This window comes from Neomonachus schauinslandi, chromosome 8, assembly GCF_002201575.2.
Source record: "Neomonachus schauinslandi chromosome 8, ASM220157v2, whole genome shotgun sequence".
In the NCBI taxonomy this organism is placed as follows: Eukaryota; Metazoa; Chordata; class Mammalia; order Carnivora; family Phocidae; genus Neomonachus; species Neomonachus schauinslandi.
Genome location: NC_058410.1, coordinates 99,122,430 through 99,141,282, shown reverse-complemented (window position 1 = coordinate 99,141,282; position 18,853 = coordinate 99,122,430). Strand labels below are relative to the sequence as shown.

General features: G+C 35.9%; 1 protein-coding gene across 1 annotated transcript in view; it reads right to left on the bottom strand.

Moving 5' to 3' along the window:
* PKHD1 (PKHD1 ciliary IPT domain containing fibrocystin/polyductin) overlaps positions 1–18,853 on the bottom strand; it is a 451,815-nt gene that overhangs the window by 145,103 nt on the left and 287,859 nt on the right. The window contains exons 53-54 of the mRNA XM_021691934.1: positions 3,829–3,942; positions 1,264–1,351 (exon numbers count right to left, since the gene is read on the bottom strand). Coding sequence (XP_021547609.1) covers positions 1,264–1,351; positions 3,829–3,942 — 202 coding nt within the window. The remainder of the gene's footprint in view (positions 1–1,263; positions 1,352–3,828; positions 3,943–18,853) is intronic.

Here is an 18,853-nt window from a genome sequence, read left to right as displayed (position 1 = left end):
TTATACATATGCATACACACAAAACCTATGAGTTATATATATTTATATAAACAGAACCCTGACTAACACATTAACTTTTCAAATTTTATGTAGTTTCTTTTACAAGAATAATTAGACTTTGTCTTATTTTAACAGCCATATTTACAGTATTATATTTAACTTATTCCAGTGCTTACCTTTAAAATAGACACTTTATTTACCTTTATAGTATTCCTGAATTTTATTTATGAATTTTAAATCTGTTTAAGCTCTTTATCAGAACAATTTTTTGCATTTTTTCAGTTCTTACTGAACTTTTTTGCTTTTTTGCTTTCACATGGAAACAGCAATTTTAGCAGGGTGTCCAATTCTTTGATTGAAATCCTAAACATGTGTATATTTTTCACCACTAAACATGTATATGTTTTTCCCTAAACATGTATATATTTTACACCACTATCTTCCTATACTTAATGGTGTAGAGAATTCCAAGGTTAAGAAGCTTTATGTTCCCTTCCGTTTTTCTTTTATTTTGTTCACCGCTTTTTCTTATACTGTGAGGATATGTAGCAATCATAATTGTTGGCATTGGTCTCTTCAAATTCAATGCAAGTACTCTCAGGTTTGCTATGTGTATTTTAGGTGGAGTTTTCATTATTCTTTCTGTTGTAATTACTCTGGGCTCTTATTAAAAATGAGCATTGTTTGTATATATGTACTTTGCATTCTCTGTTCTCTATTTCTAATACTTTCTCTTTTATGGATTTTTATCTCCTGACCTTGTTTTCCATCAGTTTGCTCTTCATGGTGCCTGTTCAGTTTGAGGCAGTGGCAATTTCATTCTTCACCACCTCCAGTGCATGACTAAATTCTGGTATTGCATTTTAAATTCCAGAAGACTCTTCATATGCTTCATCTACTCCTATTTTATTTCTGTCTCTTCACCAGCCATCATCTCAACTCAGACAATCATGATGTCACTTTACAGTTCATCTATTATGTCATAGAATCCATATTTTTAAAGATTTACTGATAGCAGTAAACACGTATTATCTAACCTTTACTCCTAAATAAATGATAGACTCCTCTGCCTTTGGTTTGTTTTCTTCTTCTACTATTACGTTACAGAGTTTTTTAAAAATTCCTTCTAGTCCCTTATTTTACCATTTATTCATCCTTGAGTTTTGAGTCTTAATCTAAAATTTAATTTCATGTTGTAACAAAACCTGAATCATCAGCAAACCAAACAAGCAAATACATCCCTAACTTACTCTCATGTCTTACCTCTCATTGCCCGAGGCGATGTCAGCTGCAAGACGGGTCCAGGATTTCTTAGGACAAGCACCATGAAGCTGGACTTTCCCATATACCCCTGAAAGGAAAAGGAGCATCAGTTGGATAAGAAATTTTCGAAGGAATTAGGGCCACCTAAGTAAAACTCACTAGAGAACTTATTGTGCAAGATATGTGATATGGAAACTATATATGAAGATGTCTACCTTATCAAAGAATATTTAAGTTCTCTATTTTCAGCAGGTTGAATACATATTACATGGCTACAGAACGTACTCTCGTTCTCTTAAAAGCTATAGAGAAATTAATGCTACACCACATCTAGTAATCCAAAAGTTGGGAAATAGACCATTCCAATGACTAACTAGTTAAATTCTACCATTAAGTGACTCCAAACCATCTGTAATTCTGTTGGAAGTTAACTGGTTTTGATATTTTATGTTATAGGCTTCACTTTCCAAAAGGCAAGAGTAATTTTATTCCCCGAGGAAAGAGATTTGGTGCTATTAGCTTTGTTTTCAGTGGTTGGACCTCATATTTTTTTGTTATTACAGATATCAAAGGATAGATCTCTAGCTCCTTTGTTTCAAAATATAATTTATTTCAGACTCATAAATTAAAGTCGTACCAGGGACATGCTTGATGCAGTCCAGTTTTATTCCTTCAGGTCTTTCCTCTTACATGTTTTATTGCCATTTAAAATCACATGAAGCACAATTCCTCATATTCCAGTGGTCTCAAAATGTTTTGAGCATGAACCCAAGCAGTAACAAAATTATGACTGTGCACCCCTAATGCATGTGTATCTATTTATTTTTAGAAAAACATATTTATGAATATATGCACATATGTTTGAATAGAGTTCTAATATTTTCTTCCTGAACCCAGATGTATTGTCTGCATACTCCTGGATTACTGCACACCATGTTTTGCAAATCACTAATCTTGAAATCTAAAGATTTCACAATTTTTAGCAGAAAACATATGAATAGAAGAACCAAACACCACCCATAAGGTACAAATACTATGCCTTGGGTTTTAATTCAATGTGAACAAAAAATAAGTCTCAATCAATTAGAACCTAACCAACTGTTTATGTCACTACCTATATTTTTTCCATACTCTAATTCAGAAAAAAGTCATAAAACTTAAAACAGGATTAATGGAAATGTAGGAAATATTCTCACTTTCAGGACATGTCCTGGAATAATCAATCTTTCATAATAATAGTCATACATATATGACTATATACATATATATATATATTTCATACGATAACATCATCATCATCATCATCTTTAAAAAAATTCCATCTTCTTTACTATTGGCTAAGTAACCTAGGAAGGGGAGGTATGTGAAGTAATTTAGAGAAATTTCCAACAACAAAGATTTTAGCATAAACCAGTTAGTTTCCTTAAATTTGAGTTATGCAGAAAATTCGATTGACCAGACAAGTAGATTTCTTGATCATTTTCAATCATCAAAGATCTACTGTAAAATTACACCATTTAGTTATTTCCAGATTATAATACTTAAAGAAATTAAGATCTGTCATTTACTTATAATGTCACAAAACTTAAGCATGCAGTGAAATAAATATATCATTCTTTATTCAATTTAATATCGAGAAAATTTTAAAAACACTAGCTTCGCCGTATGGTTGGAGTCGAGGATTAAGACAGGCATCCTTGTATACTCCTAAAACAAAGTTTAATCCAACGGGGTGCTGCAAAAAACAGAGTGGACACCACAGGCAAAAATAAATTGAATGTTCCTATTATCCATTTAGTTTGTCAACTTGAAAAAAGTAAAAATATTCTTGAACCTCATATTCTTAAAAAGATAAAAGCATGGATGAAAAATCCTTTGGAAACAATAAAGCCCTGTCAAAGTACAGTACTATCTGGCAATGGCTAAACATTAAGAAACTAGGTATCAAACTTCACGCCATCCTAACATGATTGCTTCCATTTTACTGGGTTGCTGAGATCTTAGAAAATTAGTAATGCCATTGAAAGAAAGTGATAAAATGCTAGAATAAACAGCTTTTTTTACCTATCCCTTAAAATGGAGTTCGTGCGGCTCTCACATCCTGGTTGGTGCAAGGCTGGTCCCAGTTTCTGTGCTCCTACACAGGTCAATTTTAAAAGAGAATCTGGCGCTGTGACAGTATCAAGTGAAGAAACTGTCAACAGCAAATGTTTCTTAGTAATCTATAGATCTATCAATTAAAAAATATCTCAACAACCAAATAGTATTTACAGTTGGTAACAGACTCTTAGTCCAGGCTTCGGTGTCTGACCAATCTGGATATAAATCTAAGCTCTGACACTATAAAGCTGTGTGGCCTTCTGCATATCGTTCATCATCTCTAAGTCTTATTTTTGACAACTGTGAAATGGACACTGTTACAGGCGACCTGGTAAGTGAAATAATAAATATAAATTATCTAGAAGAGTGCCTGGAATTTAGTAGATGTTCTGTGGATGGTACTTCTATATCAGAAACACACACATTTCATTTCATTTTTAATAAAAAACTGTATTATACTCTTACCAATTGTTCCTGGATCAATACGAATTCCATTGAAACGGTCACAGAAAACTCCCTCTGAGGCTCTAAGGAGAATCAGAAGCTTTTGTTCTTTTTCTAAGGGATTTTCCAAAGTACCTGTTTACAAAGAAAAGTATATTGTTTAAGTTAATTTGAAATTAAAAGAGAGAGGAGGAAATCGTGATGTAATTTAGAGAATGCAAAGTAGATGCTATCAGGTAGGCTATATGGACAAGAGCCAATGGTCACATAGATAAAATAAGAAACAAGAAAAAAAACAGGATGCAGTAAACTTCTCAGAGGATGACTGGATTACTGCTCAGCAAATATTCACCATTCTTTCTCCATTAGGAGGGCATACTTTCCTGACTTACTAAAATTTAGCCTGGTCATGTGACTTGTTTTGGCCAATGAAATTTGGGTAGAAGTGATAGTAATACCAGTTCTGAGTTGATGCTTTCAAATACTTTGCCAGTTTTCACCAGATCATTTGCAATTATGTTCTGTGTTATGAAAGGAGAATTCTTTAAATAACACCTAGTTCCTGAATGAAGAGACATACACAGCACACCTGAATAGTACACGTAAGCTGGAACTGACGCTAGCATAAATATTTGTGGTTGTAAACCACTGAGATTTGGGGGGGTATATGTTACACACTATTACAGCAAAACCTGGCTGATACACTGTCTGTGGCTGGATCTCCAAATTGCTTTACATGCATTTTTGCATTTAATCCTCACAGCAAACCTGAGAAGTAAGCATGATTCTTATCTCAGTTTTAAATATCCATATATAACAAAGCTTAGAGGTTAAGGGACTTGTCCAAATTTATCCAACTAGTATGTAAGAGTCTGAATTTGAACAATGGTGAATTTGGACAATTTATGCCAAGCGATTTATTAAACAAGTACTAGGTTCTTTTCTAAGCCTAAATTATTTTAGCAGCATAAGGAGATAATCCGTTCAGGCTACAAAGGTCAGCATTGCTTTTGACTTCTGACTTCGTTCCATTGATGCAAACAGAGGTGTTTGGTCACTTTTACAGCATGCAAATTGTCTGGGGAATTCTGCTGGAAGAGGGTTCGTATCGACCTAACAAAGGGGTTATTTTCTGCAGAACACACATCTTAAGATACAGAAAGTATTACAAAGACTTTGTTTTTCAAGAAGCCACTAGTGTGAAGATAGTCCCCAAACTATACACTGGATCAAACAGGTTGACAAAGAACATTTGTTAGCAAATGAGACTTTCCAGTTTAGAAATTCCTGAAAACATAACCAAAACTGAGGTTGCCAAATACAGTATGAAGTCACTGGTAAACTCAAAATTGCCTGGCTGTCATTTTGGTTAAGTGGTCTTTCAGGGGGCATAAAATCATTCTCCTCAGCCAGCATTCCATATATATACCTGGTCAGCCAAAAGGTTCCCATGTGAGTTGTAAGTTTACAGCTTGCTACATCTTCATAGTCTAACCTTTGCAGCCATTAGTCCATGAGGCCCTGTTGGAAGTAAGCCTCCCAGAGGTGAGAAAATCTGCCTGGAGCCATACAGCAGGCCAGTGGGCAAGGATCAACCCCCACAGCCTGTGTATTCCCAATGAATTGCTAAAGTCTGCTGTTACTCCACATAGCAATGCCAATCCTCAGCTGAGTGACTAATGCATCCTCTCGGCCCAAACAAAGATGTGCTAGAGCAGAAAGAAGGAAAGCTGGGGAGGAGGAGAACGTTAAGAAAAAATGTGTGTGGTGTAGCTCTTATCTGGCAGCTTTAAGTCTGTCCAGTAAGCCGTTTTCCAACTGTGATTTCATTTATTTCACGGAGGGTAGTTTAGATTCTTGGGGGGCTGGGGGGGAAATGGCCTAGCACTAAACAGATACCAGAGAGAAAAAAGTAGGACAGTTTTTGCCCTAAAGAAATGTATGCAGAGTCCCACAAAGAGAGTTCACCGTGCCTCTAAAATCAGAGATTAAATCAATTATACAACCCCAAACTGTAGCACATGTGAGCTTTTGCAGAAAGTCTGGGCAAAATTAGTCTCTGCCCTGATAGTTTGGTATCTGAAATTGACCAGAGTTTGATTTTTTTTTTTTTTTTTTGTGATGTGGGGGAAGGGGACGATAGAGGATAGGGACTGGGTAGAAAGAAGACAAGAATGACCTAAGAGGAAAAAAAATTATGCTATTTTCACATTAAAATGCAGCACCTCTTGAATTTGTAAAAGCTGGTGAATGGGAAGCCCTAAAGTCCAGGCTCTTCTTTTATTCTCAAATCTAGCAATCAAAGAGAGGTGAGGGCTCCCACCGGCTTGGGCTTTGTCCCTAAATGACAGTGGCCACCTCTGAGAGAAAGCTCTCAAGATAATGCAGTTCCTCTCTGGGTTTCCTTTTCCCAGCTTCTTCACGCTGCTCTAAACTGTAGCAAAAGGCATTTTTCAACCTGGATGAATTTAGATACCCGTGCTGGAGGGAAATCATTATTGCTGCAGACATGCTGGGTGTTTTTGCATACATGAACTCATTTCCTTCAGTTCTTCCAACCCTCTGATGGATTATTGTTGAGTTCTCAAGAGGGAACTGGGACAAAGAGAGGTTAGGTAACTTGTCAGAAATTACACAGCTAATAATGGTGAGCCTCGGCTTAGACTTAATAGGTACCATCCTAGGACATGTGGACATAGGAAAATAGGAAAAAAGTAAAGAGAGGTTGCCATTACTTAGTGTGATGGTGGGCAACAGAGGGGAAACAGAATATGTTCCAGATGCTAAAATCACCTGGGGAGATGGAAGAAAATAAGTTCTGGTATACAAAAGATAGCTGTTATAATGATTTGAGGAATATGGTACAAATGGATTCCATGAACTTCAAAGGTAAGAGAAAGGGAAAAGAACCTTATATTATTTTATTAACTAAAGCTCTTTGATGGAATCAAGTATAAACCTAGTTTACACTTAAGCCCACTCTCTCTACATGAGTCCCCACACCTTGTAACTAAGCCAACACACACTGACTTACTTACCAGTCCCCTCCACGCTCTCCCCTCTGCACATGAGAGTCCCTGGGCTTTAATATCCCCACCGTTGTCCTGTCTAATTCCTAATCATCCCTCAAAGCTTGGCTCCACTGTAATTTATTTCTAACAGCCTTCTATGATTTTGAATTAGATGCCCTCTTTCGTGCATAAAAATGTCCATACCCGGGGCGCCTGGATGGTTCAGTCGTTAAGCATCTGCCTTCGGCTCAGGTCATGATCCCAGGGTCCTGGATTGGAGCCCTGCTTTGGGCTCCTTGCTCAGCGGGGAGTCTGCTTCTCCCACTCCCACTCCCCCTGCTTGTGTTCCCTCTCTTGCTGTGTCTCTGTCAGATAAATAAATAAAATCTTTAAAAATAAAAAAATGTCCACACCCCTTGCTGCAGTAATTCTCCCCCAAGGAGCTTGTCCTGAAGAAATAGTATGGAATATGGACAAAGATGAATGTCCCTAGTTCTTCACTACAGTTTTATCTATTTATAGTAGCAAGCAATTGAAAATACTTTGAAATAACAAATGACTGGAAACCACTTTGTCCATTTAGATTCCTTCCTTCCCACCCCCCGCCCCAGTTTCCTTGACATGCTCAAAAGCTGAGTCACCTAAGTCCCTAAACAAGCCCAAAGCCAGCTCTGATGCCACCTCTTTTGGGATCTTTCCTTGTCAGCTAAGACTGGGTTAAGCGACCCCCTATGGGCTGTCATAGCATACTATGGCTTATCTCAGTACTTCTAAACTGTGCCCAAAGTGCCTTCTCCCTGATGGCCTCCTTCTCTTTACAGTGAGTTAATCGAGAGACAAGACTGTACTGCCAACAGAGTTCATCTATATTTTACCACAGAATTAGTGAACCAGTTATTTTTACCAATCTTCTTGCTTGCAGAAAACAATTAGAAATAAAGAGGAATACTCCAAAGTAAAAAAGACCCATTTCACCAATATTAGAATAATCTTAAGCATCTATGTGCCTAGCATCATAGCTGCAAAATAAGTAAAGCAAAAATTGACAGAATTACAAAGAAAATAGATATATTTATAACAGTGGAAAATCAAACACAACTCACAGAATAAACAAAAAGCAGTGAGCATATAGCAGTTTTGAATAATATGATTGCCAAATCTAACAATAGAGATGAAAAACTGAACTCATGAAGAACACGTATCATTTTCAGACATGCACAAGAGAGTCACAAATATTGATCCTATGGTGACCGTAAAGTAAGTTTAACAAATTTAAAAGGATTGGAATCATATAGCATGTGCTTGCTGATCACAGTTCAATCAAAATATACAATTCATATTGAGAAAGGCTTATAAAATGATCTATATTGAAATAAAGATTTTCCAATTATCTAGAGATACCATTAAGAGAGTGAAGAAACAAGCCAGAGAGTGGGCAAAGACATTTGCAATAATATAACCAACAAAAGGTATGTTCTACAATATATAAATGACTTCAATAAATCAATATAAAACAGATAATACATCATTTAAAAAAGGGCAAGAGAACATCTACTTCACAAAACAAGATACCAAATAGACAATAAAAAAATTTGAAAGTGCTCAATCTCATTAGAAATGAGAGAAATGCAAAGTAAACAATAATGAGATTTCACTACATACCTGCTAGAATGGACTTCTGTTTAATTTAGCTGGGTACTTTTTTATTTCATAAACTTTTCTGTATATGCATATCATATTTCATAATTAGTAAAACTTTATTTATTATTATGTTTCAAGGACATTCATCAGTAAGTATTTGTTGATCAAGAGAATGGAAACTGACCAAAATTATATTTGTTTTACTGCTTCTCCATGCCATTAATATTTTTCAGCTTTATTGAGATATAATTGATATGCAAAAAAAAGTATATATTTAATGTATACTGATTAAATTTTGACATCTTTTTTTCAGTTTCTTTTCATTAAATCCAAAGCAACAAATTGTGTTTCTAAATAATTTGTATTTCTGTCCAAGTAAACCTTGAAATTCCATGAAATATCGTGATTGCACATGAAAGATAGGTTAAGAAATTACCCCCCAAAATCAATTTTGCATATTTTCTTTTGTCCTCTGAAATAGGTTATATGGTGATGACTTTAGAAGTTGAGCTTCTAACTGGAGCATAACTATTTTTCTCATGTCCTGCTATAGATATTTTCTTCAGAGCAGAGCCTCTAGAACATTCTTTTTTTTTTTTAAAGATTTTATTTATTTTTTTGACAGAGAGAGAGACAGCGAGAGAGGGAACACAAGCAGGGGGAGTGGGAGAGGGAGAAGCAGGCTTCCCAGGGAGCCCGATGTGGGGCTCGATCCCAGGACCCTGGGATCATGACCCAAGCGGAAGGCAGATGCTTAACACCTCTAGAACATTCTTACTATCAGACCCAAACTGACAAATGGTGCTAAACCAATTAAATTGTGAAGCAGATTTTATTATGAATTAGCTTATAATTCCTAGTGTCCATTTGACCCACCTATTCCTAAAACACTCCTCTCCTATAGAATCAAACCTGGATAAAAAAAAAAAGAAAATGCAGGAGAGAGGGACTCTCAGTCCAATGAAATAATGATTGGTCATAAGAGTAACCAGTAGGCACAATCAAATGATAATCTCTAACCCCCCTGAGAGTGACTTTATTAGGCTGACAAATTTTTATCATGATGAGGCCTATCATTTTGTCCAACAATTGATAGAATATTAAGATAAAAGTTAATACATAATTTACTCATTCACATACTGGCAAAATGTATAAAAATCCTTAAACCTTTATAAACAAGGGTGAGCTTATTCACTTCTGTAAACCTTGGTTTCTGCAACTAGAAAATAGGCACGATAATAGCATACGTTTATTGAGAGCTTAAAGATGTACTGCACGGCGCCTGGGTGGCTCAGTTGGTTAAGCGACTGCCTTCGGCTCAGGTCATGATCCTGGAGTCCCGGGATCGAGTCCCGCATCAGGATCCCTGCTCGGCAGGGAGTCTGCTTCTCCCTCTGACCCTCCCCCCTCTCATGTGCTTTCTCTCATTCTCTCTCTCTCAAATAAATAAATAAAATCTTTTAAAAAAAAAATAAATAAAGATGTACTGCATGTTAATGATACATTGGTCCAGTGTCTACATATAATATAAAATGTTTTAAGTGCTTTTAAAAATGTTGGCTCTTAGTAGTAATAATAGTAAAAAAAATAGTAGTAGTAACAATGGAGAAATGACACATTTTAAAATTAACATTTAAATTTAGAAATTAAGAAAAAGAAGGCAAGCCCTTCCCAACTAGTAATGTTCTGTTTCCACAGTGCTAGAAACTAGACATTTCAATGGTAAAAATATTAGGTGATTACTTATTTGAATGTCCAGCCCAAGGAACTGCAGAAAATACAATTAAATTTATCTTAAACTCAAACGCTCTGGTAAGAAGTTGCTAAACAAGGAAACAAATTACTCATTCATTCATTTAATCACCTGTTTACTTAAAATAATTTAGTTTTTCCATGCAAAAATAATTAAATAATACTTAACAGTTATTTTATTTATTACATAATTCACTATTTAAATCATTTAAAAATAATAAATTTCTAAGGAATCTTACGTTATTGTAACAGAAGTTCAAAAATCCAAAATATAGTTTGGGGAACACCGACTTACAAAATATTAAAATATTAAAGGAAGGATGTTACTGTTTAGTAGAAACTGATAGCCTGACAAAACAGAAGAATCATTTCTTGTATTAGTGTTTTGCTTTAAAATACATATATATTTAAGTATAAAGTGATGTTTATCCATCAGAGAACTAATATCCATCTGCAAATAAAGAGATATTTCGGTGCTTAATTTCATTTTGAGATACGTATTAAACATTGGCTGCCAGTTTGCTTCGAGACTCACATAAATGGAGTTTAGTGTTTTCCTGAACCTGTGAAGAATAAAGCTTTTATGCTTTTGTCTTAGAGTTAAATAACTACAATAATTAAAAGTAACATCCCTTTTGTGTTGCTTTTTTATTTCATCAGCTAACATGTAGTTTAATTAGAGAACTGTCAGTGTAAACAGAAACTGATTTGTTGACTGATGATTCATATCAGCTAATTAATAAATGATCTATTTTGCAGGCATCTAGGTATACTTATAGTCACATTAAATGTGTGATTATTTGTATTATTTTCTAATCATAGTTAAACCTGAAAGAGGATATATATATATTTTTTTTTTAACTTAATATGTTATTTTTAAACATCACTACAAGATTCTCTCTGGCTACTCAATGAGTCTAACTACTGGGTATTGTGGCTTTAGGCTAGAAGATATGTATTAATCTACACTTTTCTCTGGTTTGTCTCCTTTTTATTACTTAATCATCCAATGAGCCTTACAGAACTGTCAGTTTGGAAAGCAATAAACTGTGTATGGATTTTTCTTCTTTAGGATTGAGAAAGTCCCAGTCATGGAAGCAATGAAAGAAACTTCCATACACCTAGTACTTCATTTCCTGACAATCAAAGTCATGTGCTAATGATGACCTTAGGCTCCTGGCTACAAATGTGAGACAGGGCTGACAAATACCCATCACTAGCTCTGCAAAACAGTATGTGACAAGTTTTAAGATAAAAACCCAGTTCTTAGCATAATTACTGAGCAACTAGTCAGCATGTCATGTGACCTGGTTGTGACAGGCCAAAGACACAATGAACTGCCTTGTCCTCAGGGAAGTTGATGTGCGGGGCATGTCCTTGCTTACTTAGTGATCAAGGAGGGTTCTATTAACTTTTAAAGACACTAATTATTACTGGTAATCCCTCTCTGAAAGCCACCTACAAACTATCAGAAGAGCATCGTCCATTTGCAATTTTAGAACCATGAGATTAAAATACTCTTTCCTGGGATACCTGGGTGGCTCAGTTGGTTAAGCATCTGACTCTTGATTTCAGCTCAGGTCACAATCTCAGGGTCGTGAGATTGAGCCCCATGTTGGCCTCTGTGCTGGGCATGAAGCCTGCTTAAAATTCTCTCTCTGCCCCTTCACACCCTCACACTCTTTCTCTTTAAATCAATCAATCAATCAATCTCTCTATTGAGTTGAACATTTGAATGAATAACATGTTAACCTCATTGATATCTAAAATAACAAAGAACACATTTTAAGGCATACAAATGATGTCTCCTCTAAGAAGAGACACTGGTGAAAATGATGACTTCAGATAGCTGCTCATGGTCAAAGAAATGCAAAATTTAAAACAATCAACAAACCAATGTTTATTAAACAGGCTTTGAGTTGGGCATTTTTATGAGTTTTCTTCTCTTAGACTAAAAATTGAAAATACTTTGGATTTGTAGAATATCACCAACTTTTCCAATGTGTTTCACCACTGTTTTATTCCTTTCATACCAGGGTGGGGGGTGGGAAGCATTGCAGTCATTCATACATTAACACTATAATTCCTTCCTTACAGATGTAGACATTTAAGCCTAGGGACAATGAAAATATTACAAGAAAAAGGCATTGAGCTGAAAGAAAGACTTAGGCTCATTTGTGTCTTTAATACTTTAGCAAGTGACACTACATTGCTTAAAATCCAGCCTTCTTCATGAAACTCATGTCTACTGCTCAGCAGTCTCCAGCTACTATTTTGCCGTTCTGCTTTACAACTACATAAAGCACATTCCTGCTCTATCTTGGCACTTTTGTGCTAGATCTGCCTTCTGTCTGGAAACCTGTAGTCTGAATCTTTGCAAGTCTAGCTTTTTCTTGTGTCTCTGGTCTGAGATCACAATGACTTTTCAGAAAGGCTTTTACTAACTCCCTAACCTATGGTGTGCAGATCCAACCTAGACTTCACTTCATTTCATTAAACAGGAATCTTATCTGTCTTGCTTACTGCCGAGTACTCAAGTCCCAGGAAGAATTTTTGGCACTCAGCTGGCATTCAATGAAAGAGTAAGAAAGGAAAGGAAGCAGGAAGGGGACAGAGACAGGATAAATCTATAAATGAAACTTTGGACAGTCATCATATCAGAGAAATTATTCTCACCTTAATATTTACTAATTTGCCACATTTGCTCATCCAAAAGAAAGTTATTCATGAATGCATATAAAGGTTTCATGACATCACTCTTAATGTGGATAACTGTTCATTGTTAAACATGAGATTTAATATGTTCAATTGTACTTAAGATTATATTAAAGCCCAAAAAAATGAAGTTGTTAAAGAATAGATAAATGGCATTGAACTCATTAAAAGTTACTGTCCCTCAAATAATGTGTTGAATTTTTTCTTTGTTCCACATGCAAAATAACATTTTGTATCAAAACTATATTGGACAGCCATTATAAAAAATAAAAAAAAAGCCAAAATAAGATGGCTAATTTCCTTTCCTACTTTCTTTGCTCTCTCTGCTATATCTTATATTAATGACCACTCTCTCTTTCTTGTAAATTCCCTCCTGTGTTTCAAGATATTATTTTCTTATCATTTCATTTTCATTCTACCTACATTGCTGTTTCTTTTCTATCCTCCTCCCTGAACTCAGCTTCCTCTACCATCCTTAAAAGGGTGGTGCTCCCCCAAATTTTAGCCACTTACACACTCCATTGAAATCAAATTTTGAGGTGTATGAGTCTATGTATTCAACAAACAACTATAAGGGTTTCCTATGTGCCTGACACTATTCAAGCACTTTAATAAATACTCACTCATTTAATTCTCATGAAACACCATGAAATAAGAACTATTATTATTCCCATTTTGGAGGTAAGGAAACTGAGACAGAGATAGATCCTGTAACTTACCTATAGTCACTCAACTAACAAGTGGTAAAAAGGTAATTCCATCCTGGCACTACCATCAACCCAGATCTCCCAACCTGAAATGTGGGATATATTCTAAACAACTCCTTCTCACCGCACATCAAAATTGCCACTAGGTTCTAGTGATTTTTTATACCCTCAGTATTTCTGCAATTCATTCCTTCTCTTTAATTCCAATGCCTTAGTTCATTCCTTTGCTCTCCCGAAACACTTCAGTAGCTTCTCACATTTCACTGTGTCCCTTCCAATACACCATCCACACCACCAGGAGTGACCTTTTTTTTAAAAAAATATTTTATTTATTTATTTGACAGAGAGAGACACAGCGAGAGAGGGAAGGCAAGCAGGGGGAGTGGGAGAGGGAGAGGCAGGCTTCCCGTGAAGCAGGGAGCCTGATGTGGGGCTCGATCCCAGGACCCTAGGATCATGACCTGAGCCGAAGGCAGACGCTTAACGACTGAGCCACCCAGGCGCTCCAGGAGTGATCTTTCTAAGACCAAACTTAATTATGTCACTTCCCTACCTAAAACTATCCAGTGACTACCCACTCACTGCCTTCATGATAAGCTCTAAACTCCTTAACATAATGTATAAGGCCAAGAAGCTTCACCAGCTACCACCAATGTATAAATCCTGCAATTCAGACTATTCCCTACAACTTCCTAAAGGTATAATATATTTCCACAAAGATGTGCCTTTTCAGATCTCTTCCTCTATCTTTAAGCTCCCTCCAGGTTGGAAGATGGGATTCTTCCAGTTATGTTTTTACTTGTTTGTCTCCACTATTTTACTGAGACATCTCTTGAGAACTAGGGTGGTTGACTAATATTTCTGTACATCCAACTTCTCCCATGGTACTTGGCAAACAATAGGCAATGAGCAAACACATGATGAATGAAAGAATGGACACACAAATGAAATACTCTAAGCTTATCCCAAATGTTTTATCAGATTACTGAGACAATCACTGAGCAAAGAATGAAATTGAGTTTGGCATTTGTGATGCAGCTATAACCCTCTAAGCAAAGCTTTGATCTTAAACTTCCCTTCTAATTCTATAGCATTCTATCTTTCTACTCTACTAAAATTCAGTTGATACCTTTTTCCAGCACCAGTTGACTTAAAAGCAGGACGACCAAGAATATAATTCCACAATGCTAGGACTTGGATCAGATGGCATCAGACAGCAGACATACTCTGGCAGTGTTCTCTGCCATTGTCCACATCTATTAAGTCTGTTTACTAACCAGTCTTATTATTTATTTCATGTTGGGATTTCTTTAGGGTGTGGTAGAATTAGACAGATGGGTTGAAAGCTTTCCTTCAGGCATAATACACATAAAATTGGGCAGATGGGTTCCAGTAATCAACCTTTAGGCTTGGAACACATGGACAAAGCAGGGAGAAAAATAATACACCATTGTCTACTAATAGGTAAAAATATAGTGGGGATTGGACAAATTTTAAAATAAGATTTGAAATGAATAAATCAAAACTGAAAAGTTTCTGTGTCACTTCCCTTCAAAGGTATATTTTTTCAGGTAACAAGTTTTTATTATAGTGTAAGTGAACTCAGAAGCCCAAAAAACAACTTATAAATAAAAGACTAATCTTAACAATAGATGTCAACCTGAAATACATTTTTCAGACTCAGTTTTATTAGGTATTTCTATCAGTTAGCTGAATGAGGATTTTATAGACTATTAAATAAATGGGCAAATGAGATTAATCTGGGAAAACAAAGATCAGAATCTAGAAGGATTTCCCCACTGTGGAAAAAATGGATTGAAATGATAAAATAAAGAGATAAGTAAAAAAGTATAACACTTAGATCGCCCTAAAACTCAGGGGAAAATAAAATAATCCTTACACAAGTGTGCAATGTAGAGATATGAACATGCAGAGGCAGCACATATAAAAAGAATAGGAATTAGAGTTGACAATATAGTTGTCAGCACCAACAGCATGAAGGGTTGGACAGAGAAGTTAATTTAATGTTTGGCTGTACTAATAAAAGGAGGGTATGTATTAAGGTAGCTGGAAGCTGATTGTGCCGGAAAGCTTCTGTTGACACCTCCATTTCCAAACTTCATCTTTCTTTCCTTGCTCAGTTCCCCAGCATGCTGCTGACCTGCATGCTCTATATCAACTTCTCCTTTCCTCTGAGCTTGAGTTTAGCCAAATGGTAGAACAAGCAAGAGATAAGGGAAGAAAGAAAGTGAGAGCAAGGTATTTTTTCCCATAGGTCTTTCCCTGTACTGAGTCAGGCCCAGATACACAAAGGGTCATGGCACTGTCTGGCAATAACCTCCATAATTCCAGCAATGACTTCCTTTTCTCACTCCTTTAAAGCAAGGGGTAGTAAGGATGCTCTGCTGATACTAGCCTTATGGAAAGTCCCATGCCATTTGGATTTTTGTGAATATTTCCTTCATTAACATCTCCTCAAATTGTCCAATTCAGTATGGCATCTATTTCCTTCAAGCACCCTGACAGGTAAATTTTCATCAAATACCTATTACATGCCAAGCATGTAGGAAGAGCTGTTATGTTTAATGGTTTTAACATTCTTCCAAGGAAGTTTCTATTTTGCCATATACTTTACTGATGAATAAGTGGATGTGTCCAGAGGTTGATTTGCTTAAGGTCAAACAGCAAGTAGATAACCAAGCTGGATTTGATCCCAAGCCATTTGACTTAGAGCCCATGTTCGTCACTATACTCATTTTACTCTGTTCAGAGTAAGTCAGGGTCCACCCAGGAAAATTTCTTTCCCTCTGGCTTCATACTCTCAGAGGAATTGAAAAAAGTGGTGTTTAAAGGCAATGTTAGAGAGTGTGAGGGATCTCATAATTCTGAGATATGTGAAGTGAGTACAAATTTGTAAAATCTTTCTGAAAAGCAATTTGACAACATGTATTAAAGACCTTAAAACATGCACTTACCTGAACAGAAAAGAAATAGAAAAACAACCATAAAACAAGTAGCAAAATGGCAATGAGTACATACCTATCAATAATTACTATGAATGAGAATGGACTAGGTAATGGTCCAATCAAAAGACATGGAGTGATGGAATGGTTAAAAAAGCAAGACCCATTTATATGCTACCTACAAGAGACTCATTTCAGACCTAAAAAGACACATGCGGATTGAAATTGAAGGGATAGGGGTGCCTGAGTGTCTCAGTCATTAAGCGTCTGCCTTCGGCTCAGGTCTTGATCCCAGGGTCCTGGGAACTAGCCCCGCATTGGGCTCTCTGCTCAGTGGGAAGCCTGCTTCTCCCTCTCCCACTCCCCCTGCTTGTGTTCCCTCTCTCACTGTGTCTCTTTCTGTCAAATAAGTAAATAAAAAAAGAGAAGAAAGTGAAGGGATAGAAAAATATTTATTGTACAAATGGAGGTGAAAAGAAAGCCAGGGTAGCAAGCAGACAAAATAGACTTTAAAACAAAGACTGTAACAAGACACAAAGAAGGACACTACATAATCATAAAGAGAACAATCCAACAAGAATATATAACAATTGTAAATATTTATGCACCCAACATGGGAGCACCCAAATACATAAATCACTTATTAACAAATATAAAAGAAGTAATCAATAGTAGTGGAATAATAGTAGGGGAATTTTACACCCCATTTATATCAATGGATAGATCATCCAAACGGAAAATCAACAAGGAAACAGTGGCTTTGAATGACACATTAAGCCAGTTAGATCTAACAGATATATTCAGAACATCCCATTCTAAAACAGCAGAATACACATTCTTTTCAAGTGTACATGGAACATTCTCCAGAATAGATCACACAATAGGCCACAAATCAAGTTTCAACAAGTTCAAAATGAGCAAAGTCATACAATGCATCTTTTCCAACCATAATGCTATGAAACTAGAAATCAACCACAAGAAAAAATCTGGAAAAAGCACAAACACATGGAAGTTAAATAACATTCTACTACAGAATAAATGGGCCAACTGAGAAATCAAAAAGGAAATTAAAAAAAAATACATGGAGACAAATGAAAATGAAAGCATAATGGCCCAAAATATTTGTGATGCAGCGAAAGCCAGTCCAGGAGGGAAGTTTATAGCAATACAGGCCTACCTTAAGAAGCAAGAAAAATCTTAAATAACCTAACCTTACACCTAAAAGGAGCTAAAAAGAAGAACAAATGAAACCCCAAACTAGTAGAAGGAAGGAAGTAATAAAGATTAGAGCAGAAGTAAACAAAATAGAAACTAAAAAAACAATAGAACAGATCAGTTAAACCAGGATTTGTTTCTCTGAAAAGATCAACAAATTGATAAGCCTTTAACCAGACTCTTCAAAACAAAACAAAACAAAAAGAGAGAGAGAGTGAAAGAGAGATGACTCAAATAAACAAAATCAGAAATGAAAGAGGAGAAATAGCAACTATCAGAAATACAAAGTATACTAAGAGAATATTATGAAAAGTTATATGCCTACTATATGCCAAAAATTGGACACACTAGAAGAAATGGATCAATTCCTAGAAATATATAACCTCCCAAAACTGAATGAAGAAGAAGTAGAAATTTGAACAGATCAATTATCAGCAATGAAATTGAACCAGTTATCAAAAAAATCCTTACAAGCAAAAGTCCAGGAGCAGATGGCTTCACAGACAAATACTACCAAACATTTAAAAAAGAGTTAATGCCTATTCTTCTCAAACTATTCCAAAACAATAGAAGACAAAGGAAAGCTTCCAAATTCATTATATGAGGTCAGCATTACCTCGATACAAAATCAGATAAAGGTACTACAGAAAAAGAGACTATAGGTCACTATCTCTGATGAACACTGACGTAAAAATCCTCAACAAAATATTAGCAAACTGAACCCAACAGTACATTTAAAAAAATCATTCATCATGATCCACTGGGATTTATTCCTGGCATGCAAGGACGGTTCAGTATTTGCAAATCAATCAATGTGATACATCACATCAACAAGAGAAAGAATAAACATCATATGATCACTTCAATAGATGCAGAAAGAGCATTTGACAAAGTACAACATCCATTCATGATACAAACCCTCAACAAAGTAGGTTTAGAGGGAACACACCTCAACATTAAAGGCCATAGATGAAAAAAAAACCACAGCTAGCATCATACTCAATGATGAAAAACTGACAACCTTTCCCCTGAGGTCAGGAAC